The sequence below is a fragment of the Heptranchias perlo genome, chromosome 31 (genome assembly GCF_035084215.1).
Source record: "Heptranchias perlo isolate sHepPer1 chromosome 31, sHepPer1.hap1, whole genome shotgun sequence".
In the NCBI taxonomy this organism is placed as follows: Eukaryota; Metazoa; Chordata; class Chondrichthyes; order Hexanchiformes; family Hexanchidae; genus Heptranchias; species Heptranchias perlo.
This window is the reverse complement of record NC_090355.1, coordinates 26770168-26794412: the sequence shown is the minus strand read 5'-3', so window position 1 is coordinate 26794412 and position 24245 is coordinate 26770168. Positions and strand designations below refer to the sequence as shown.

Here is a 24245-nt window from a genome sequence, read left to right as displayed (position 1 = left end):
TCTGCCTCTTGTGTAACATGCTCACCTCTGTACTTCCTTTCCCATTTGAGAACTTCTTTACATCTGCTGCCAGTTTTATCCTATTAGATAACGGAAGCCAATATTCAAATAAGGTAAGTTGAACAATGTCAAATTCACCTTCTGTCAGAAGACACAGGTTAACTAGAATTTGGATCCGTTGAGAGTTTAATCGGTTCTCATATTTATTCAAAATGCTCAGAATCCAGTTTTCCAAAAAGAAGTTTGGTAATCACATGCCACTAGTCATTTTTTAAACCAATTTTATTAAGTAAAAAAGAAAATGTTCAACATATTTTAGTGTCTGCATTACTCTACTGGGAGAGTAGGGGGGGGGGGGAAATCACAAATATCCTGACTGCAAAAATGAAGGTCTGCTTTATGCAATGCACAACAATAAAAGTTTTGTCTGGTTCGTTTTCTGAAACCAGTAAGCCTGACATCCCATCAGCCGTACGGACCTTCAGAAGGAATGTTGCAGATGACAAGCCTTTTCTATTACTATACTGTGATACTGCATCAGTTCTGGACTTGTAGACAATATATAATGTATATATAAACAACCACTGTACAGTAATTACATCGCCAAAAAAAACCCACTGGGCAAATCCAAAAAAGTGTGCACCGCAGGTTATAGTTTTAGATTCATTAAACATTGGACTTTTTTTTAAAAAACAAATGGCTGACCAGCTACTATTTTGTTGCAATTAAGATGTGGGTCTTTGTGATAATACTGCATACAAATCTGTAAATGAAATCAACCAGTGTGTATGCAGTCTAATGGATATTAACCATCTCACTGGCACAAACTGTTTGTATCGGAACAAAAGTGCCCTCCAGAGATTACAGATCCACCATCCTCATTTGCACTTCTGACATCCTATAAATAAAATGTACAATGGAGATGCAACTCCAAAGAGGATTATATAGAAAAAGACATCGAGACATTCAAAATAGCCAGAAATTAGTGATGTACAGAAAGTTTCTGAAGAGTCATAGCTGAGTGGTATAAAGGTTAAGCTACAGTCATTGTCACCACCACCCCAACTATAAAAACCCTCCCTTTTTAAATCAAGTATTTGAAAGGACAAAATGTGAATTACTGCCTTACTATTCCACTTCAAAATCCTACTAAATGCTTTCAGGGAAAATGCATTACTTAGAAATGTGTAAAATAAATGTGGTTGATAAACATGGTTAAAATCTCAGGGACTGTCTCTAGATACCATGATCCATGCTAAGGGCTGACTTCTTAAACCTAGTGACTAAGTAAGATCAGACTGGAATTGTGTGTCGGCTACAACATAAAATTCTATTTCTGTCGCAACATGCAGTATTTAAATACTGATGACGCAACGGCACAGCATGCTGGTGCTCCACTGCAAGGGGCCCAAATGGTACAATGTTTAGAGTTCCCATGTGGTAAATTCTTGGCCATGCCATCCAGGGAAGAAGCAATGCAAGCAGCCAGGGACTTCCATCAAAATACCCCCTTTTTTGAATTGGGTTCTATGAGCTACTTTCTTTTGCATATATTCAAGTGGCCAGTCAGAAAGCAGCATTGATAGAGGCCTTGAAGCAGGTTATCCGCCTGCCCTCGGACAGGGAATGTGGGAAACGGGAGAAAAGTCGAGAATACAAAATAAGGTAGTGCAGCTTATTTTCAATGTAACAGTAAAAGTAAACAATGCACTATTTTGGTCTATAAACCAAAAGAAATTCTGTCTATAAACATTAGCTATACGATTTGTACAATAACCACTGCTTCTGTATTATGTTTGGTACACATTTTGTACCAGCCCTGTGTAATAACATTAGAGTCAAATATATGAAGAGACAACTTCTTAACCCATAATCTTTTCATTTCTGTCTCCATTTTTGTTCTCCATTTACATCCTCTTTCACGTTTCCCTCCTGTATTTGTCTCCTGGAACCTGGACAGTGGTTGAACCCATATACCATATCTTTACCATTTCCATACATAAAGGTCCCAGAAGGAACGACCAAACTTATGTTAGGAGTAGAAGTATCAATTTTACCATCGCTGGGCCTTGAAAGAGAATTTCCTGTAGTCTGACCAAAGCGTGAAGAATGAGAGGCACCATGCCCACTACTGGATGCAGATGAATCTGGTGGATTTACTGCGCGTGACTCTGAAGGAGTTTGATTAGCTTTTAATTGTGGTCGAGTCTCCTTGAGCAAAGCTTCTGCTCTACGGGCCAGTCTTGGATCCCTAGGTCTAGCCTGGACAGACGGCTCTAACATAGCTGAAGCTTGGACCCTAGGTAACTGATGGAATGCTGAAACTGTTGGTTGAGAAGGGTTTGGTGCTTTTGGGATTTGCCCACTACTGACATCAGCCACTTGATGCGCAGCAATTTTGATGCTTAAACGATCATTCCAGGATAAGTTCCGTGAGAGATCAGGAACCAGTTTCCCTTCACCTGTTGCTACACCCGGATCAGAAATGTTTTTATAGAAAGCAGGTCTGGGTTTCATAATTTTTTGACTGTCTTTCTTATATTCACTTTCACATGTTTTCACAATGGCTCCCCTCTTCTGTGCATCCTGAATCAAAGCATTCCAGTCTTTATTTTCCTAAAATACACAAAAGAAAATATACAGAGTGAAAAAGGCAGATATCACAAGTGCAAATTCCCCCATCACACTTAAAAGGACAAACTCACTATTGAATTTTGGCATGAACAGTTCTAACAATTAAAACATTACATCGATTAGCAAAGCAGTACAGCAAAGTTATGCAGCTAAATACTCGGTTTGCCTGCATAGCACCACTGCCACATCACAAATACTGCGGAGTCCTAAAAGGATGCGTCAGTGGTTGACGGACCCTACTTACTCATTCTCTCCCTTCTTCTGTGTTTACTATTGCAAACTTATGCGTGCATCAATCTTAAACTTTCCTTCTCTCCTTTAATCCCTCAATTTATCATAATTTTTTTTCTTTTAAACCCAAGTTTAGTGACACATAAGCCAAACACCATGATTTATCTTGTCCTCCTTTCAGTTATAGTGCTATCATACACTAGGAGTCTTAGCCCATAAAATATTTCATTAATGGAGCAATTAAAACAGTGGCCCTCTCAAAAAAGATAACACATTTAAAAACATGCAGGAGGATAGCGTGTCAAACAGAGGTTACTTCTCCAATAATAATGAGGGAGCTACATATATTCAAGTAGGGTATATTGGAAAGTATTATAGCTAGGCCACTAAGTTTTAGATTACTTAATTGAAAAAATATTCCATTATTGGTTTTGAATTATTGATATCGCTCTGATTGTTGACTCAACTTATTAGCATAGCTCCTGTAATACCATAAGTTATCAATATTTCAATACGGACCATGAGAGTTTTCAGATGCCCCAGAATGAAGAGACTGAACCGAGCTCGGGTAATTGTAACATTCATTCTCTGTCGTTCTGCTAAGAACCTAGAAAAGGATCAAATATAATAACGGGAAAAAAAAAATCAGTAACATTGCTTCCTTTAACTCAATACAAACCACACATTTATATACTAGTGCAAAAGATTTTAAACTGGAGTTTCTGGACCCCATAACGTCTTCAGATTTCTGGATTTGTTATCACATCAGATGCTAATAAAATATTTTCTGCAGTAAGTTTTCCTTTTGGAAAGTTGACACTGTCTTTTCAAAGTTAAGAGAGGCCATTCCTGGATGTGTGTCAACTTTGCAGCAGGTCCCTGGGAGGGGCGCTGGTACTTGGGGTGGGTCCTCCGGGAGTGGGGGGGGGGGGGGGGACACACACGTGGCGGAGGGTCCAGCAGGAGGGGACGGGGCGTGGCGGGTCCACCGGGGAGGGGGGGGGGGTTCACCGGGAGGGGCACTGGTGCTTGGGGCGGGTCCCAGGGAGAGGGGCAAATTTCAAGATGATTTCAAAGGATTGGTTTCGCTCTTCACAAGCACAGCTTTTCAAACCTCCTCAGATGAAGAAGGGTCCGTAAAGGTGAATCGGGGAAATAATAAAATGAAAGAAATTTAACAGTAAAGCGATGGGGAGCAGAGTGGAACCAAGTAGTAAAAAAAGAATCGAAGATGAAACACTTCACCCAATAGTTCCTTGCAGACTGTTTGCTCTGACGCAGGTAACAATGATACAATCCTTCTCACATCCTTGGAACCCATCCACCGTGCCCACCTGCACCTCCCTGGATGAGAGGGGAAAAAAAACTTGTTAAACTTAACTTTACACATTTTCCCCTTTACGACATTAAAACACTATAATCATAGCTACCCATAAAATAAAAGGTGTCCTGAGCAGCAGAAATATGAATTCTGAAGGTGAAAAAATGTGTAAATTGGTTCATATGTCTGTCTAACCTAGCAGATCTGTGGAAAATAAATACTGCTCCTCCCAGACAATTTTATTTTTGTTTCCCCTTCTTATGAAGGCATCGACTCCTTGCTAGGATGCAGTTGAAACAACACCAGGCACTCTCCAGTACCTTACCCCATTGGCCACTGACCATTATATATGTGTATGCCTCAACATTCAGTGCTGGAAATCTATTTAACTTTTGAGGGCGAGACACACCTTTGCTGAGCCTGATTGTGTCCTCACCCTACATCCACGTACTTTCAGCAGGGGCCACAGGGAAGGGGCCTTGAGCAGAAATCCTAGTCCCTTCCCTAACTCAGAGATTCTGAGATCAATTCTAACGCTCCTATTATCACCCTCCCCGGTCTGTATTTTTCAGCTTTCAAAGGATAAACTTGCTGAGCTACCTGGGGAGAAATATGAAGATTGTCTTTGAGCTAAATCTGCCCTTCGCTTTACAAGATTTCATTCGTTTTCACTGTGACTAGCATTTGAAGTGAGCTTTTTGCATTGAGGAAAGTTTGGTCAAATTTCAGCCAGGCTGCTGCACAGAATGGAGCCTCTGATTGTGACCAGAGGGAAAACCAGCAGGACACAACCTTTCACAAAAGTGCACCTCCTAGTGGTGATTATGAGCTAAACTGCTTTCTTGTCATTTAATGAGAAATGTAGGACAGCACTTTAAGACCAGATTTGTCAAATTACAGCAACCTTATGCAGTACATGTGTTTTGTGAAATTGTCCAGGAAACTGGTTTCTAGGTGAGTTATAGCTGATCTCATCATGCACCCACAATTCAAAACGGCTGCGCACACAGCAAGTTCCTAATCTTTGCCTTAATATTTAGCAAGGCGGAAAAGTACAGGTCAGACAAGTGCTTCCCACAGTGAGGAGATAACTGGAGGACAATTCGACCCAGGCCACTTTCATAAATCTTAGTGGCCAGGACAAAAGCGGCATTGACAGAGAAAACAATACCACAAAAATGAGGGACAGGTAACTATGCAGATGCCAGAAAACATTAATGTTAATACAAAAAGTGAAAACTAACCTTGATGGGGAAAATCATTTTACTGAATTGTCAAATCCTAAATGTTAGATGTCTGCATGCATATTAGTGTCTCCATCTTCTTTTATTACAGATTTAAAGCGTAAAATGTTAGCCAAGACAACCTAGGAGCAGGAATTTTGTAAAACTCCTCTTGCTGTGACATCATGAATGGGAATGCTGTCTGTATGTCATGAGCTGCATGATTCAAGCCATGGAACCTCAGAAGTCACATGTAAAGTTTAAATCCATATTCCATTAATTAGTATCGGCAACTTGAGACGTACACTAACAAATCCTAAATCAGAACACCAAGATCTAACTATCAATAAGGCAAACCATTTAAAAAGCCTTTTCCAAACTTCCAGACTCACAAACACCAGCATACAAGAAATATAAATGCAGGTTTGCCTAGGCTTTGAAGTCCGGATAATCAGTGCTTGAGGGTCGTGTGTGACCCATGTGCCACAGTTTGGACAGTCGTGCTATAAATCATCATTGCCATTCATGTTACTACTCATACAAGATCAGTAGCAGTACTTATAGGGAATTGGGATTAAATATGTAGAGGCCAACAAAACAGCAGAGTCGGCTTAATGGGCCAAGTGGTCTAACTCCTGTGCCTGTGTTCTTTTGCTGTGCAGAGTGCCATCTCCAGGCAACACTATTAATGATAATCCTGCCATAACAAGATTTTATTGAAACTACAGAGATGTAACTTAATGGCAATGATCAGTAAGAAAGAGAAGTTTCATCATGCAAAGTTTCTGATATCAACCCTTCACTTACCTGCCATGTTCAAGTCCAGCCCTTTTATACTCTTGCTCAATCTGATTTATGATTCCCCGTTTCTGTGCATTGTACGGGGTGATCACTCCAATATTACGACAAATCCCTTTTTGTTTCTCTGCAATCATACTGATTAAAGCTATTACCAGTTTCACTTCCTGTGGGTTGGCATAAGAGCTGCAACAAAGAGGTGGAATGAAGGTGAGAAACAATGGACAAGGAGAAGAAAGTTATGCTCTGGTTTCGAATGCAGTCTACAGTTTTCCAATAGTTCCAGAAGATTTCACATTAAATTACCAGCAATAATGACCAAATAATTCCCTTTGCTTATGCCATCGATGATTACTGCATTCCCAAATATATCTAAGAAAATATAAAGAGCTGAGTTTCAAAATGACAACTAGTTACTAGTGACTGACAGACCAAGTATATTCTAACCATCCTCAGTTCAGCGACTGGTATCATGCTCAAGGTGTAACAAGCCACCTGATTAACACAGACTATAAAGCTTGAGTTTGATCCCAGGTACGTGCTGAATTTAGCAGAGGTGGCAGGAGGACTGCTAAATTGGCCTCAGCCTGTTTGGGCTGGCAAGGAGGTGTAGGGTGGAGGTGCCAAAAATGTTGCTTTGGGATTGAGCAGTAGGAAGCATTGTTGGTCTCTATCCCTCCAACAACGCAACAGGATGAATACCTTACTTCTACGTGGCACTTCTATACAACCCTCATACAAGGAAATATTATTGAAAGCAAATATATGTAAATAACAGATAGTCCTGAAAACAAAGATTGTTCTGGTGCCAACTGCTGTCCTCTCCCATCTGCTTGACACTAGCAGTTACTCTCTTGTCATAGCATATTACAAATATAAACAGGAAACAATGAAAAAAATTATCAGGTGTAAAACGCACTCTTTTTCCCGGCATTCGTATCCATCCGTCACATCAAACAGCATATATGATTGGAAATGCCAGGTCGGAGAACAACGCAGCGTCTCTATCTCTCTGGGAAAACACAAGGTTGGGGGGAAGGAAAGATGAGGAATAATAACAGCATGAATGCTCTTAACTGTACACTAAAGCTGTTAGATAAAGTTAGATCTTATTTCAAAATACTATGCAAAAACAGGACTGATTATTGATGACTACAGTGCTACATTATTTTAGCATTTAAAATTATAAAATTGCAACAAACATATTATATACCTACTTGGTTTCAATAGCTTAATAGTCCTGACAGACAAAGTTTAGCGAGTCCCTTGGAAGGCAACAGTTTTCACTGTCAGATGCCAAAGGTTACTCCCACAATGCACGACTCCAGTGCATGACTTTTGTTCTGGGTCACTTAATGAAGACAGGTGAATGTCCCATCATGAAAATGAGATTTATTTGCATCATTAATAGTAGTAAAATACAAAAGCAATATTACAATAGGATACTATCCTTACATTTTTTTTAAAAAATTCGTTCATGGGATGTGGGCGTCGCTGGCGAGGCCGGCATTTATTGCCCATCCCTAATTGCCCTTGAGAAGGTGTGCTACTTATCGAAAGTTATGCAAATTTAGAAGAGGAAGATATTTTTTCAAATGAAGGGGGCTAATTTGGAACAAACAGCAGCCAGTAAAAAGTACTGAATTCCTCCAGGTAAGTACATGTAATAAAAACAATAAATTGTTGTTCCAGTTGCTACGATATTCAAAACCTTTCAATGTTGATTTACAACCAAACTTCATAAAAAAATGAAACGGATCTTAAAATAAATCCAACATTGGAAAGCCATATTAAGGAATTTGGCCTGTTATAATTTTATCCCAAGGTCACCTTTGATAATGCTCTTATGGGTGCACAAAACTAATTGATCGCTCCAATCAATCTCTCTAATCATTAAAGGCATTTTATGTCATGAAAATGAAAACGATGCCAAATGTGCAATTCTCCCACTGTCACTGACTTTGGAAATATAAAAAGGGCCAATTTATTTTGTGCTGCTGGCACTGGAGAATCAACTTTTCATGGTCTTGTGAACTGCTGTTGGATTTGTCAACTGCGTTTTGGGCAGACATCTGACTAGAGAACAGGTACTGACTGGGAACGTAAATGGGGAGAGCACCACCAGAAGATGGGTATAGCACAACCTCGTGAAAACAGAGTAGTAACGTACAAGGGACTTAATAATCTATGTCTGCTTACTTATCGGTTTTCAACCTATTTCCATAAATGTGTTTGGAGGGGAACAGGCAGATGTCTGGGTGCATCCTGTACTGGGTCAACAACAATAATGCTGGGCTGCGTCCAAGATTGTTCTGCTTCACTTCGTCGTGTAGGCAATTTTGCAGCCGGTGCATCATTGATCGACCATAGTTCAACTCCCGTGCTTTCTATAAAAAGATTAACACTTTTATCTTTTTCCAATCACTTTCCATCTGTGTGAGAGGTCAAGAGTTTTAGCAATTAAATGACACAAATGGTACACTGAAATAGACTTTAAAAAAAATTGTAAAATATTTGAGCAATGGTTTCATTTCAGTTGCACAACTGCATTGTAATGGCATTATATGTTTGGGAATTAAATGGATGAACTTCAAGGCAATCGCAACAAGGACAGATACTTCATGAATTTGATCCTGGTGGTTGTTGAGAACGCATAAAGACTTGGAAAAACTGTTCCAAGGTACCAGTGGGTAAAGATTTTCCATGGCCCTATTGCATTCTCTAATAATGATGGTTTAGCATGTGATGGTTAACTCTGCACTCAGTCTCCAAGCAACAATATTGGCTGGGTGATAAAGATCAACAAACAGGAACAATGTGTGCTAGTCTTATTTGTTCTGTAGGGACAGGAAAGTTCACAAGGTGGGAGGAAATCAAAGAGCGAGGCATCACTTTGCACCTGGACACTGATTCAGAGCGGGTCGCCTACCTGCCTTCTTAACTACAGCTAGTGCATGGCCAGGGGAGAAAATGGATCTAATACTCCCATAGGAAGGGGCAAGAGGGGCAAGAATGGAGAATGGAAGTGGGGGTAGGAAGGAGAGTAGAGGAAAAGGAACAAAAAAGGGAGTTTGGGATTTTTTGATCCAGTTACTAGAGGACACTAACCTACATCACAAAACTGGCCAAAATTCTTCGCACATAAGAAAAACTCCACCATCATATTTATAAAGGCATTCTTACCATGGAGATAATGGTTGGTGGCAGTTGCTCAGGGTCTCCAACAAGTATGAGTTTTGGACAACGGTATATCAAAGGAATCAGTATTTCAGTTTCACATGCCTGCCCAGCCTGAAAAGAGCAAGAGTTGCAGTTTAGGCTCACCTTTGAGCAGTTATAATATACAAACAAACTAAAATAACTCAATAATATTCTTTAATAATGATGGTTTAGCACTCAGTCACCAAGTAACAATACTGGCTGCGTGCGAGAGATCAACAAATAGGAACAGTGCATGCTAGCTTTATTTGTTCTGCAAGGAAAGGAATGTTCCCACGGTTGGAGGAAATCAAAAGTTATTCTCCATTTATGCCACAACAGTGCTAAAGAGGGAGACTCCCCACTATCAGGTCTCTATCAAATCCACGTGGCAACAATCAACTATCCTAGGGGTACTCACTAACCTTTGGTTGAGGGCCAAAATCAAAAGCTGTGATTTGCTTGAAGATCACTGGTTGTCATCAGAATTTTGATAAACGCATTAAAGGATGTTGTAGGAGTTATTTTCAGAAGGGTCATTAAGCATTTTGCAGTCCCTCTTTGAAACACCCAGAGTCACCCACGCTTTACAGTTATCTTTAAATTAAAGGAATTGTATCTCTTGGTAACTACAAGAGGCACCGCTTTCAGCCAATTGCCTTCCAGCAATCACCTGGAAGAGGTGGTCTCACACTGACAAGGCTGGGCACTTACTATTGAAAAGCCCTACCAAAAAAAGGTAGGTTTTTAAATGTTGACGCAAACTCTGGTAAGCCCGTTGTACCACCATTCACATTTTAATGAGTGAGTTTATCCATACACCATACAGAAAAGTCCCAAATTCAATCCCAATTCTGAGCTCTAACAAAAAAGAACCCATTAGCTAGTTTTGATTCGACAGCACCTCCCAAACCCACGGCCTCTGCCACCTAGAAGGATAAGGGCAGCAGGTACATGGAACACCATCACCTCCAAGTGCCTATCCAAGGCTCACACCATCCTGACTTGGGACATATATCGCCATTCCTTCATCGACGCTGGGACAAAATCCTGGAACCACCCCCCACCTGACAGCACTGTGGGAGTACCTCCATCACATGGGCTGCAGCGGTTCAAGGCGGAGGCTCACCACCACCTTCCCATGGGCAATTAGGGATGGGCAATAATGCTGACCTTGCCTGCAATGCCCATATCCCAATAATGAATTTTTAAAAACCTGGCTACGTACACCAGTACCATGAAAACCATCTTCTTTTGGTCTCCAGCAAAAAAGCAAATAAACACTACAAAGGTAGGTTTATTGGCAGAACGCAGGTAGGGCTAAATCCAGCAAAAGGGCACCACACAAGTTTGCAAGGGGCATAGTCTCTGCAACTAGTACCCCTGCATTATCAAGTTGGAAAGAGTCATAGGAGGTGACCTTTCAATTGTCTTTTTCTCTCTCTCTCTGTCAAAACCTCTCCACTCAACTGAGAACTTACCAAACCTGATGTGGGACTCATATCCAAAAAGCTAACCTTTCTTTCCCTTTCAGATGCTGACCTATCTGCTCTACACAATTTTTATTTCAGATTTCCATCATTTGTGGCCTTTCTTTTTATCTTTAGTATTTTATTAGCTGGCCAGTGTGAAATTCATTTCCGCTCACCTCATCCACAATGATACAGCTAAATGGTTCATGCCCCAGTTTTCGGAATGACATCTCCAAAAGCGTAAGACCACTGGTACTCAAAGTGCAGCAGATGATGTGTGATTCCAGAATAATGTTCAGCTGGATGGCCTGGGTTCGACTTCGATGCTGAAAAGAGCAGTGAGGAATTCAATCTGCACAACTGTTATTTACCACTAACGTTATAACATTCGGTTGACTGCATTTTGTCTTTATATATGTTCTGAGCTTTCTTGCTGTAAAGATGATTTTGTTGTGTACACATTCAGTCATGTAGGACAGAAGATGAACTGATTAAATTAATAATCAACACACATGAATTTTGATGTTCAAATTAGAGATCAAATTGAAACTTTCCTAATGCTTACTTTAGTCATTACAGGGAAGACATCCAAAATTAGCATCATAATGGCTAAATTGCCACGGTTTATCTGCACTGAATGAATTTATATTTATAAGACATCCTCAGGATGTCCCAAATCACTTCACTGCCAATGAATTATTTTTAAGTTTTGTCACTGTTATGCAGGCAAATGTTGTAGCTAATTTACACATAGCAAAGTCCTACAAAAAGCAAATGAAATGAGTGGCCATTTGATCTGTTTTGATGCTGTTGGTTGCAGCATAAACGTTGGTCAGGACACTGGGAGAACTCCCCTGCTTCGAATAATACTATGGGATCTTTTACATCTGCCCGAACAGCCAGACAAGGGCCTTGGTTTAACATCTCATCCGAAAGATGGTAACTCCTGTTATAAATTGGAAAGCCAGGTGGTGAAGGATAAAATACTAGAGCCTAGTCTTCAGTTACTTCCAAGCCCTTATTCACAGAGCTTCACATTGCACCCACCCCATAGATCAGCTCTCTTATAAATGGGTGCAAGAGTTCTCAATTGATATGTACCACCTGAATACAATTAACACTAATTGATATAAATCACATGGATACACTTTACAACTCCAACAATGGAGTCCATTGTCAGCCTAGTCCTTGAGTGAGGCTTAAACTCACAACTTCTGACTCAGAGGCTATCACTGGGACAAGCTGACACTTAGATAAGACCAATGAGCCAAACATCATTGGTAGATACAATTGCTGTCCCAATAAGAGAGGCTGGTTCGAACACTGCATACCATAGGAACACATAAAACAAAAATAGACAACACCTTCCCTTTGACAAATATTCCACTGCACAAACATCTTTATTAAATGCTTTAGTGTTTTGGCACTAAATTGGACTTTTAGCCATGTAATGCATTTTCAACCAGGGAGGTTGCAAGCTAAAATAATAGTTTCAAAAGTAAGACATTAAACTTTAGTGGTATGGTTGGTAAGAACAGGAAGATGATACTGTGACACCCAAATGTTACTAAATCCTCAAAAACTCAGTGCCTCCTATAACATTCTTTCTTCTTCCATTCAAGTAATGGAAACCGATACCAGCTACTGGATCAGGAGCAGAAGGTTTGAAGGGGGAAGATTTAAGACTGAGAAGCCTCCCCACAGGTATAATAATTACCCATTTGTAACTTCTTGACACATTTTCATTTCCATTGCCATCTCAAAAAAAAAAGTGCTCCCCAGCATCACAGTACAGATGGGAAATAATGCAAAAAGCACTGACTTGACAAATTTCTGTTGAACACACATGTAGGTCTTGCACATTTATAGCAAATTTACAAGGACATAAAAAGCAAATAAAAATAAAACAATGAACAAAAATGGGATGTTTGCATCCAAGCACTTCTTGGTTATTTTATTTCATCAATTTTAAATTCAACAGATCAAACTAAGTCATCATCCAACATGTGGAACATTTATTAACCACCTTACTGATTAGCTCCTCAATGTTGTGGTCCACTGTGTCAATGCTTCAGCAACATCTGAAAGCATCATTACTCAAGTTCTTGAACTTGTCTGAGCAACTCATTCTCCAGCAAATATTAAGATTTAAATAGTAAATATATTTAAAGTGCCTTATTATATCAAAACATTTAAAGTGCTTCATGACATGTAGGTAAATCAAAAGTTAGTCAGGGCTTATTCCAAAATACCCAACATTAGTATTATGAAAAGACTAGACAAATAGTAAGCATTTAATGAAAGTAATAAAAAGTTCACTATTCAAGTGATCAGTAAATGGATGAATAGCTGCCAATGTGGATTGATGTAACTTGACAGTTGTGGATGTAATATTGTGGATACAAGGTGGTTGAAAAATAGCCAAGCCTGTCAGCTCTTACCTCCTTCAGTCTGCGTCCCAACTCCTCCCTCTTCCTCTCCAATGTCCTCCTCTCTCGAGTTACCGATTCAATCTGGAGAACAGATGGCAGGATAGAAAATCTTTGGTTTCCAAATGGCTTGTGAAACCATCACCCTTACAGATGCTAATATCTGTACAGTAACCGTAAAACAAATGTGTGAATAGAGGTACCCCTCTTTTGAAAGATGAATTCCTACACACTGATATTCTAGAATTATGAAGCACCAGCACTCTCAAAACTAAGATACAATTGCAACGATTAAATTATCTGTAATAAATATTGTACAAATTATTTTTGATGGTACATATACCTTCCTATGAGGACCTACACCCGTTAGTCTTCCCTCAATTTTCTCCCCTCACTGGCTCCGTCCAAGAGCATGAACTTCCCATGACGGAGAGGGCAGAAGGTCTGTTCCTAAAACATGGTTAATAATTTAGCCATCAAGATGCAATTGAAAATTGCCCAGTGGAGACTCCTAATGTGATTCCTCTTCCCACGTCACAAAATGGCACAAGAATTCCACTTGGTAGATTGCTGCTCAGGTTAGGAACTCAGACTCCACTGTGCGATGCATTGCCGCTCCAACAACTATGGCAGTAACACCAACACAGCTTTATCCATGTAATAAAAACTTGAGTTTCACGTGCACTGAGTTTGCTGTCTATGTCATGATCGTTGATTCAATTTTCTTCAATGGTTATTTTCTAGTTATTCACCAATCACATTACGTAAAACCTTTCTTCCCAATTTAAGTTTCTTCACAATGACATCCCATTTCAAGTTTGGGTCTTTGTTCTATCCCCTGCTTCCTATTCGATGAACCATACAATGCACCCAGCCAGGCTTCTGAACATCCTGGACTGCGAGTATACCCTTACCCGCACATATTTCATCATCCCAACCAAGCCAGCTGACTCCCCTTGTTCTCAGGTTTCCCAACACAGACCTCTACGCTCAACTCATACGGCACTCTGTAAAGAAGCAGGGTAATGACAGAATTACATTTTTACGGTATTAGCTTAAAGCAGGCAGGGTGGTAATGGTAGAATTCAAACATAGGGATAATCTGTTTTGGGTGCTACAACATTAAACTAGAATAAGTTTCAAGTGATACAACATTAAGCTAGAATAAGTTTTGGATGACGCAACAGTAAATTGAAACTTGTTTGATCATATTGTGTGAGGTACCGATAACAGGACCATTTGATCACATTGTATGGGCTGCTGACCATTTGATCACAGCATGAGGGCTACTGATCAAGGGAAGTAAGGGCAGATGGTGGATTACGATCTTCAGATAATCCAAAGGTGAGTTTGCATATTAATTAATTGGGTTTGCAGCGAGGTAAAGTGAATAATACTAGAAACACAATAGCGGAGCCACAGAACCCTGACCACGGGGTGATCAAACAACAAGGCAGGAAAGTAGACAGGATATAAACTGGGAGAAAGATAGAACTCACTGTAGAGAATCAAAGGAAGAACATCAAGAGGCAAGAGTTGTGTCTCTACTCAGAGGAGCGAGTAATACCATTTTGCTTATTCCTCTGTACTATTGCTGAAGTGACTATTTACTTTACTTATCCCAGATCAATAAAGTCATCACACAACCAATATGGAGTCTCCTTTGAATGCTTACAACTCCAGTACGCATCTCTCAAAGAGATTCCAGGTTCCAGCGTGCAGCCAGTTAAGTCAACTAATGTACAAAGGACCAAGTTTCTTTCTTCATACAAAATCAAAGTAATCACCACCCAGAACACACAAGACTTCCCTAACCAACACTGTCACTTCTTGAATGCTTCCATTACCTTTTGCTTGCTTTGATGCTCCAAACAATTGCATTTATTATGATAGGTTGAAATTTTAGGTGCAATCAAAAGATACACATTATTTAACCACCTACTGGAGGTGGCACTTCCTACAGCAGCACTGCTCCAGAAGGGAACTGAGCACTGCTCACTTTTTGCAACTCCCTCATGCAGTGAATATTATTACCTGTGCATATTTTTCAAAACTTTCTCAGCACTTGGATTCCTGATTTCTGCCATTTCACAACGCCTATATAACAACATCTTTGTGGAAACAGATTGAACTTTTTAAAAAAAAAATTGAGAGATTTTTGTTGGATGTCACTTGATGTGGAACAAGAATGAAATCATGAAAGGCTACACTACCATTGCCTCAATAACCAGACAACAAATTGGCTGCTGAAGAAATCAGCTTAACAGGACAACAAGAAAAGGTCGCAACCAAGGGCAACACAGCATCAAATAGTTAAGGACTCTGGGGTTGCAATATTAGGGAGTGAAAGAGGGGATTGATTGGTATGTGATCCTATCATAGTTTAATAAAAGAAAAATTCCTAAAAATAAGTTAAGTGAGATACATCACAAAGGTAAATGGAAAACATGCTGTTCATTCACATCAGTGGACAATGTATCCAAAGTAAAGATTCAGTTTCCAACAAGTATATACTGGTAGAATAATCAGTGTATCAGTCCTATCATTTTCAGATTTGGGTACAAATAACTTTTACACCCAACTGTTAAGACACTGTAACAACACTACACTATAGTTCACTGCAGTTTTGCTGCCATGAGTAGTTAACTCACTAGCATCATCCACTACCACAGATATAGTATTAAAAATACAACACGAGCACTTCTGTATATTCTGCCAAAATGCCTCAACATCTAGTATAGTAAGCGCTTCAGCCAGTATGGCAATAGAACTCCCACCACAAAAAGATATCAAAATTTACCTGCTCCTTGTCGTTTTTGAAAATGGCACGTTCTTTCCCCAGTTCATGTATCCGCCTGTCCAACAAATCGCTTTGCCTCTGAATGTCCTGAACGTCATCAGATTGACCCTTCTCTGCACAGCCACAAATAACCAATTTAGAATAGAGAGCAAGAATAATAACTTAAAAGGGATTTAAACTCATATACAGTATGTCATTCATCAAAATGGTAGATACCAAAATTTTATTCAATGATTCTCTGATCAGATCATAGACATAAGTCCACGTGCACTACAGGCCACAACTTACTGCAGTTTTACTTAGCACTGAATTAAACTTATTTCAAGTATTGAGAGCCAACAAAATGCCACAAACTACACAGAAGTAGATGTTTAAACTTTTTCTTTCCTACCCAATTTATTTAACTCAAAAAAAATGTAGGTGGGTATATTTTCCATAAAAAGTATTCTTCCTCCTCACCTAAGTATAGTGGAAAAAAACACTTCCTAAATTTGTCAAACATCATTTGTCTTTAAAAATTCTGTGCTGGCTGCCCTTGATTAACTAATGTATTTCTAAATGCTTACTAATTTTATCTGATTTTCTTCCCCACCACGACCATTGTATGATATAAATTTAAACACAAGAGTTTAACTTTAAAGTCTTTTTCCTTCCTGGCAGAAGGCACTTACTCATTCTATAATTTACTTGATAATCCAGACTGAACCTCACTACATCAGAAGAGATGGCTTTCTCGGTGCCCAGTCTTACCAGGTTCATATTTCCACAGTTTCCTGGAGAAAAAAAGCGTTGAATAATTAACAAATTGGCAGCACTTCTTTTTGTGAAATTACATGGTACTAAACATACAAACCCACAACTTGTCAACAGCAATTTAAAAGTGTAACCTATTTATTATATAATCACACTTTAAAATAAACAGCTCCATATGTTTATAGGTTGCAATCTGTTACTCTGATCAGAATAATCACTTGACATTTCCCTGATGTCATTAGCTGAGTGTATAATTAATTTTTCATTACCTATTACTTGGGGAGGAGGGAAGCAAAAAGAGAGCAAGTGTGCACACGAGAGAGGGAGAAAGAGATCTCCCATGGCAATGCTCACTGAGTCATAGGATTCACTTTTACTATGTAGCAGATACCATCAGGGTCATTAATTTACAGCAACTGATTAAGTCAAACTCCATTTTTGTTGAATAGTATTCTGGAATTTTTCAAGGTTCTTTGGAGAGTGAATTCCACAAAGTTAAATAAAAAAAATTAAGAGTAATTGGTATACCCAAGCAATTCTTCTTATCTTTGAGCTTCGACTTAAAATCAACAATGATTTTCTTCATGAGGTCGTCAATGGCTGCATTTGATGGTGCACACACAAGAATCCTGGTCCGTTTAGTTCTAATGTTTCTGCTGTTAGATGGTTTAATATTCTCTTGCTCCTAGATTTGGAAGGTATAAACAAGCATGAGAAGGTAGTGGAAAGTATCTTGGAAAAATACCTCCTACTTCATTGCCTTTAAAAAAAATTAAGTCAAAGGATGTACTGGCACCAATTTAAATATTGAAAATTTTGTTTTTGGGAGGGCACAATAAAATAAATAATGCCTTTAAAGTTAAGTGCAACAGTTGTTTCTTTATTAATAAATATTTTCATAAACATAAAGTAAACAAAGAACACAAAAGGGTTGGACTGACTACTCTGAAGGAACATTTGTATAGCCATTTTCTTAATGCTTAATGTGCGTGATTACCTAAAGAAGTAGTTAAACCAGGGAGCTACCAAACACATTGGTAGGACTATATGATGCTACACAGTGAGATTCTATTCTCGAGTCAAAGGAAGTACTTGGGGTGGCAAAGTGCCTCTCTTTGGGTGAGGGAGATAGTTTCGCTAGGCCACTCTTCAGAACTTTCCAAAACCACCTATGAACGACACTGATAAAGGCCAGGGAACAGGTCAACGGCTTGTCCCTCCAGCTGAGGAACAATGAGTAACGTGAACCAACTCTAAACAGGAATAGAGGTAAAAGCAAAGTGGAATCTATTGTATTTACTTCTTACTGCTTCCCCCAGACTTTCATCTATATTTTTGTCATGCTTGGATCCCCAACAGAACCCAGGTCCGAAGGTCTTGGATAAGCATAATTTTCAACCACTAAAACATGAAGTTGGTAGTTCAATTGTGTTTGAAAAGACTGCATTTGTCTGAGAATTACATAGCTACATTTCATCTAGTGATGGCAGTACCTCATTAAGTAAACGATGCAGGAACCCAACAATGGTTTTTGATTTTCCCGTCCCTGGTGGCCCCTGTATGAGACAGACCTTGGGAATTCTTGGTTGTTGTTTAACCATTGAGAACGCTATGTTAATAGCTGTCTGCTGATACTCGTTGTAATCTTCCTGCGTAGGGAAAAGGAAATATAAAATGCAGGGTCTTAAAACAGTGAGCAGCTACACATTGTTTAAGTAACAATCTTAGCACCGAAAATATACATGTAATTTACCAGTATGTTAAGTTTTTGCTTTTGTCCTGGTAAGCAAAGCTGATGTCATGCATTTTGGGGTGTGGGGGTGAGGGGAAGGGAAAGGGAGAGACAATGACAATGCTTAGGTAAGAGACATATAGCAAGTTATTTGATATTAAATTTGAATCAAGTAACACTAACTGTTGTCCGGTTTAGAAACTTTAATCTTTGCATGTGCAATGTCATACAAATCATTCACACATCATTCTCTTTAGCTCAACTTCCACTACAATCATACACATACATGAAAAATGATCTCACTTTTACTCCTGCTTTTGTGAACAAGATCGATCATCCCAATGCATTTGCATTACTAATGTACCAGGAGTGATTGAGCTGAACAGAAATAGAGTGCAGTAAACTGAGCTGGAATGTTCCCTTCACATAAACAAAACAAAAATGGTTTAAAATGTTCTAAAATCACCATACAATAAAATGAGGCTGTTGCTTTCAGACTGTACATTTTAGAAGATTTAACAGCTTTCACCACAAAGTTTCATTGTATAAACCGCCTAACATTGCAAAATTAAAAACATTAGTGGAACAAAGTTAGAAAAATTTAAATTACTCTGGGGCATTTAATGATAATTAAGTTTTTGCAAATATTTGTTACTCATTGCTAGATTTTACTTACTGCATAGCTCCAACTTGTACCCTCCACCAAGTCTCGTTGAGTAAAGAATGAGGAATTGGCTGAAAGAATTGGCCTGATCAGAGGAGTCTTGGCTAGAAAAAGCAATCCTCTGAACTGCCGTATGGTGGTCACAAGGGAACCAATTACATCACACCTCACTGGCTGGTTTTGCACTGCACTAACATTCCCTCGTGTATTGATTGAAAGGTGAAGAGTTGTCGGTGAATCACGCCCTGTTCAAAAAGGAAATCAGGCAGTTGTAAAAGACAAGAAAGAGAAAATATGGAAGGAGAAAATTCAACTTTGAAAATCTGTTTTCCGCCCTATAAATAGGAGACAAAGAATTTGGGTTATAAAGCAACAAAAATTGTCAAAATGATCAGTATGAAGGATAACCACTTGTGAAAACAGTTTTTCTATTCAGAGCCAGTGATGGTAAGTGTCAAACATTTCCTGATCAGATTCAGCGCTGGATAGATACAAGGTGGTAACATTGCAAGAGTAGTGCAACCACTGGGCATATGCAAGTCTTCCTCCATAAATGCAATCCATGTAGTATAAACAATCCAAGGTTCTAGCAATTATGCATTGCAAACCCATGAAAAACTTGGTCTCCGATTCTGTTGTCAATTAAGACTGTTTCTGGGAGCAAACATGGGGAGCCATCCTGCATATTTGCTCTCGGTTCTACCATTAATATGGAGATGCACAGTGTGCTTACTGACTCCGGCTCCATATGTAGAATGTAAAAGCAGGAGAAAGAGACACAGAAGTGGCTTTCCAATTGCAAAAGTAAAAGCACCTGCGGTTATAAAGCTCCTTCCACATACTGCCCTACATGTCTTAATCTAATTCGCAACTTCTGCTGCATCAGTGCAATATTCCCATTTTATAAATTTTGGTTTTGCACTAGATACTCTCTGGTTCAGCATCAGCGATCTCTCCCATAAGCAGATGTTACGTCCCTTCCAATCAGGAATTTAGCTTTACTATCCAATATCCAGTCATATGATAGCATGACCCAGGGAACAATGAGACACCATTATGTGAACTGGATGCTCTAAACCTGCACATGTCCTCTTGTGCATTTCTCCCATCTTTCAAAAGGCGGCCTGATGAACATTTCAATGAAATGAGACTAATTATAAACCATGGGTCAGCCTTGGCTCAATAGTAGCACTCTCACCTGAGTCAGAAGGTTGTGGGTCCAAGCCCCACTACAAAGACTTGAGCGCATAATCTAGGCTGACATTTCAGTGCGGTACTGAGCGAAATGCTGTCCATCAGCTAAGACATTAAACCAGAGGCCATCTGCCCTTTCAGGTGGGCATAGAAGATTGCATGGCACTATTCAAAGAAGGGCAGTGAGCTCCCCTGGTGTTCGGACCAAAATTTATCCCTCAAACATGGCCAAAAATAAATCAGATTATTTGGTCATTTATCTCATTGCTGTTTGTGGGACCCTGCTGTGCAGAAATTTGCTGCTGCATTTCCCCACATTACGACAGTAACTACACTTCAAAAGTATTTAATTGGCTGTGAAGCACTTTGGGATGTGCTGAGAATGTCAAAGGCGCTATAAAAATGCAAGTTCTTTCGTAACCAGGCAGTACAAATGTTACGCGCTGCCTGCATCTCAACAACCGGGCGCGGGTTAATCATGCACCGTGACCCCCGCGCCCGGTTTCGGGGGTTATCCAATATAACACCCACCGCCGCCACTCCCCACATCCAGGGATTGGCCATTGGAGTAGCTAATCAAACAGGCTGCTACCCTCTTCCCTGGCAGCACCTCCTACTGGGGCCATATGAATGAACCTGTTCCAGCATATCAACCAATTCCCTCTCTGGGATGTGTTAATGAATCTTATTCTCTCAAACTGATGTGATGGGAGAGAATGGATGGATGCTTCAATTGGGTCTAATACCTGATGTTGTGCTAAATCCTAACTCACCCCCAAAAGTGTATGTTGCAGATTCAACCTCAACCTGAATTTAACTTAATAGCAACATCTTAACATAAGTTATCTGAAAGTATTTCTAGGAGTCAGGGGCTCCAACTTTTTTACCTGTCAAAAAAGGTTCTGAACCTTTGAGAATCCTGAATCTGACTTCATATCAAAACCATATTATAACTTAAACCAAAAATCGCTAAGGACAAACAGTGATGTCTGAAAAAAACATTTGGCTGCAATTATTGAAGTGGTGCTATACATAGTGTTAAATGACAGATTTTTAAAAAGTGAAATAACATGAATTTGCATTCAGTGGAATGTTTTGATTTAATTTTGTTAGCACCAGAAACTTCAGATGGTCTTGAACGGCCTTCCTCAATGATCTGCAGCTAAATAATAATTGGAAAAGGAATACTTAGCTTTTAATCTCCCACACAAGACTGAATTATGTATTCTCTGTATTTCTTCCAAACTCACCAGCTGAAAAACGTGATGTCCTTGAGATGTGGCCTAAATGAGGGACTAGAATATTATTCATTATCTCGCTGCCTTCTAGCATGTAGTCATTTTGATTTTGGGGCAGCCAGAGAAACACAACATCATCCTCCTTTGGGTGTAGTTGGTTTACATGTTCGCGGTCACTTAGTAAAACTAAGTAAACAAAGAAACTGTGGTTAGCAAGTATTAAATACAATTACTATATTCACAACATAAAATCAATTTTCTTTGTCATTTCCCTCTCAATTAGAGTGAAATCAAAGTTTGAATGGTAGCCATGTACAGAGTTGACCCTCTGGGTTGACACTGGACTCAGAGCAACTGGACTAACCTGGCTCATCAGCAATACAGTTCACCTTCAATAGGAATGCACCAAGTTTAAATTTGCTATACAGTAGTCTACACGATCAGTTCACACCTGTGACTATGGGAATGAATCCCTCTAGTAGCTTGAGTCTTAAAGCCACACGCAGTGGCATTCTCAATCTACACTGTATCAGATGAAATGCAGTAGGTTGTGGCACAGCCTCAAGCTCATTCATTACAGAAATACATGAAGGAAACTTTTTGAAGCATAAAAAACAAATTAAACTATCCAATGGAGCATCATCTTATTGCTCATTTGTGACTAAACATGAAAGTGTTTATATTTTCATTATTTTAAGTTTTCTGTTATGATGGAAAGTTATCTCACATTGTTGATTTCCTTCAGCAAAAACCTAGCTTTGCAAGGTAAAACTTTAAATAGCAAATGTAAATCAGTAGCGTAATAGGATGTGATGGTAGGATGATTATCCTAGAACACTAACAATTAAAGTACTGTAGTTCTGGACTCATCACAATTGGTACGAATACAAGGAACTATTTAAAGTGAGCTGGGTTATATTACAATGAAATAATTTCAGCCCCACACAAAGCAAAATATGAACTGATCCAGGAGTGCACTTACACAACGGATTGTTACTGCAAGGCAATTTCGCTTCAAACTACTGCTTAATTTGTAATGTAAATTCAGAGTCACGGCCCAACCTGACTTTAGAGCAGGAGGAAGTCTCAGTTTGCTCCACTCTGGAATTAGGCCCCAACTCTGGACATAACATTTTATAATGTTCAGTGTTGGGTGCGCAGCTTCACACCATTGTAGATTAAATTCACTCTAGTTCCACATTAAATTACGATTCTGGACAGCGAAAGCATTTTTTGAGACCTAGAGTATAAGCTTCACTTGTTTGTTTCTCACCTTGAAATTCTGCACGGTTTATTTGAACCTCCACATGATAGTTCTTCAGAGTTAGAAAGTTCTGAATCATTTTATTTGCCTGCTTGGATTCCATCAATCTCTGAGCTAGCTGTATAAAAGGAATACTGCAATTTAGGTTTATAATTAAAATTCCTTCATTGAGACTGTCAGTTATCATGGTTGCCAACCGCGATTCAGTTCTTTGATGCAATAAGGACTATACGTCCTAAACTGTTTTTACCTTATTCCTATCCTCCACCATAGTGTAGAAATACCTCCCAGTGCATTATCTCCAAGTTTATTACTTTTGAGTTTTCCCTTAGTTCATCAGGTTTCAATCACACATTGTTAAATAACAATTCTCACATTATGCACGCATATCCATGTGTGATGAGGTGTTCATTTCTGATAAACGACATTGATGCTTGGTTTCGTACTGGATGTGTTGTAGAGTAACAAGAAGGTGATCTTTATTTTACACAATACCTCAATCTAAAGGCTTACTACAACATGCATTTCTCTGCTGTCCACACTACGCAAACTGGAATACAGTCAGCCCAGAGAATGGACCAGAAAATATCACTGCATATGGAATTCTTGAAGCTGAAGTGAGTTTAATTCTCAACTAGCTGGCTGTACAATATTAGATTACTCAGTATAAATGTGGACTTCTTTGCTCTTTGTACGCACTTTAGCTTTCACAAACAAATAAAATGTGCTCTCCTACAGCTTCCCTGTTGGCTTAGCAAGTTTATCCAGTGATTAGCCAAGCCATACAGATCCCTGGTCTACTTTGTGCCAGCCGATATAAGCAAGGAGGGGTGAGTGATGCAATTAGCTTCACTGTCCCAGATTAGAGGGGAGGGTGGAATCAGAGTTCCTGCTCCTGTGGAATTGACTGCTGAGAGTGGAAAGTGATGACATCTAAAGTAGAATAGCTGGCTGAGAAAGTGTACAACAATTTGTGTAAGGTAACAGAGCAAAAATATGGTTCCAGGACCTATGGAACCATATTTTTGTAAAGAGCCAATATTGCGGAAGGGGAGGGGAGAAAAATTGGCACAGCAAATGTTCAAAACAAAGAAAAAACGCTCTCATCTATGGATGGGGAAACTACTTTGGTCACTGCCCCTTTAAGACCCTTGCACAAACTTCTGGATTAAGGTAAAGCAGGAAGGCTACATGACAATTATAACTATCGAAGAAAACAGGACTAGATTCAAGCACAAAGGAATGAATTTTTCATCTTGTGGGTAGCACTTCAATAGCATACTTCCCTCATTCA

At 39.3% G+C, this 24245-nt stretch overlaps 1 protein-coding gene across 3 annotated transcripts in view; it reads right to left on the bottom strand.

Moving 5' to 3' along the window:
• setx (senataxin) overlaps positions 1–24245 on the bottom strand; it is a 63607-nt gene that overhangs the window by 1753 nt on the left and 37609 nt on the right. The window contains exons 11-27 of one of the 3 annotated variants that reach the window (XR_010958140.1): positions 22961–23069; positions 21700–21873; positions 19268–19500; positions 18353–18508; positions 17388–17544; positions 16778–16879; positions 16107–16219; positions 13319–13390; positions 11054–11203; positions 9391–9498; positions 8407–8594; positions 7127–7219; positions 6217–6393; positions 4111–4209; positions 3385–3472; positions 2058–2616; positions 26–80 (exon numbers count right to left, since the gene is read on the bottom strand). Coding sequence is in view for 2 of the 3 variants with exons in the window: in XM_067969785.1 (XP_067825886.1) it covers positions 1879–2616; positions 3385–3472; positions 4111–4209; positions 6217–6393; positions 7127–7219; positions 8407–8594; positions 9391–9498; positions 11054–11203; positions 13319–13390; positions 16107–16219; positions 16778–16879; positions 17388–17544; positions 18353–18508; positions 19268–19500; positions 21700–21873; positions 22961–23069 (2757 nt within the window). In the remaining variant the exon portion in view is untranslated. Of the gene's footprint in view, positions 1–25; positions 81–264; positions 2617–3384; positions 3473–4110; positions 4210–6216; positions 6394–7126; positions 7220–8406; positions 8595–9390; positions 9499–11053; positions 11204–13318; positions 13391–16106; positions 16220–16777; positions 16880–17387; positions 17545–18352; positions 18509–19267; positions 19501–21699; positions 21874–22960; positions 23070–24245 lie in introns of those variants that run through there. The other 2 variants (XM_067969786.1, XM_067969785.1) reach the window with 2 other exon arrangements.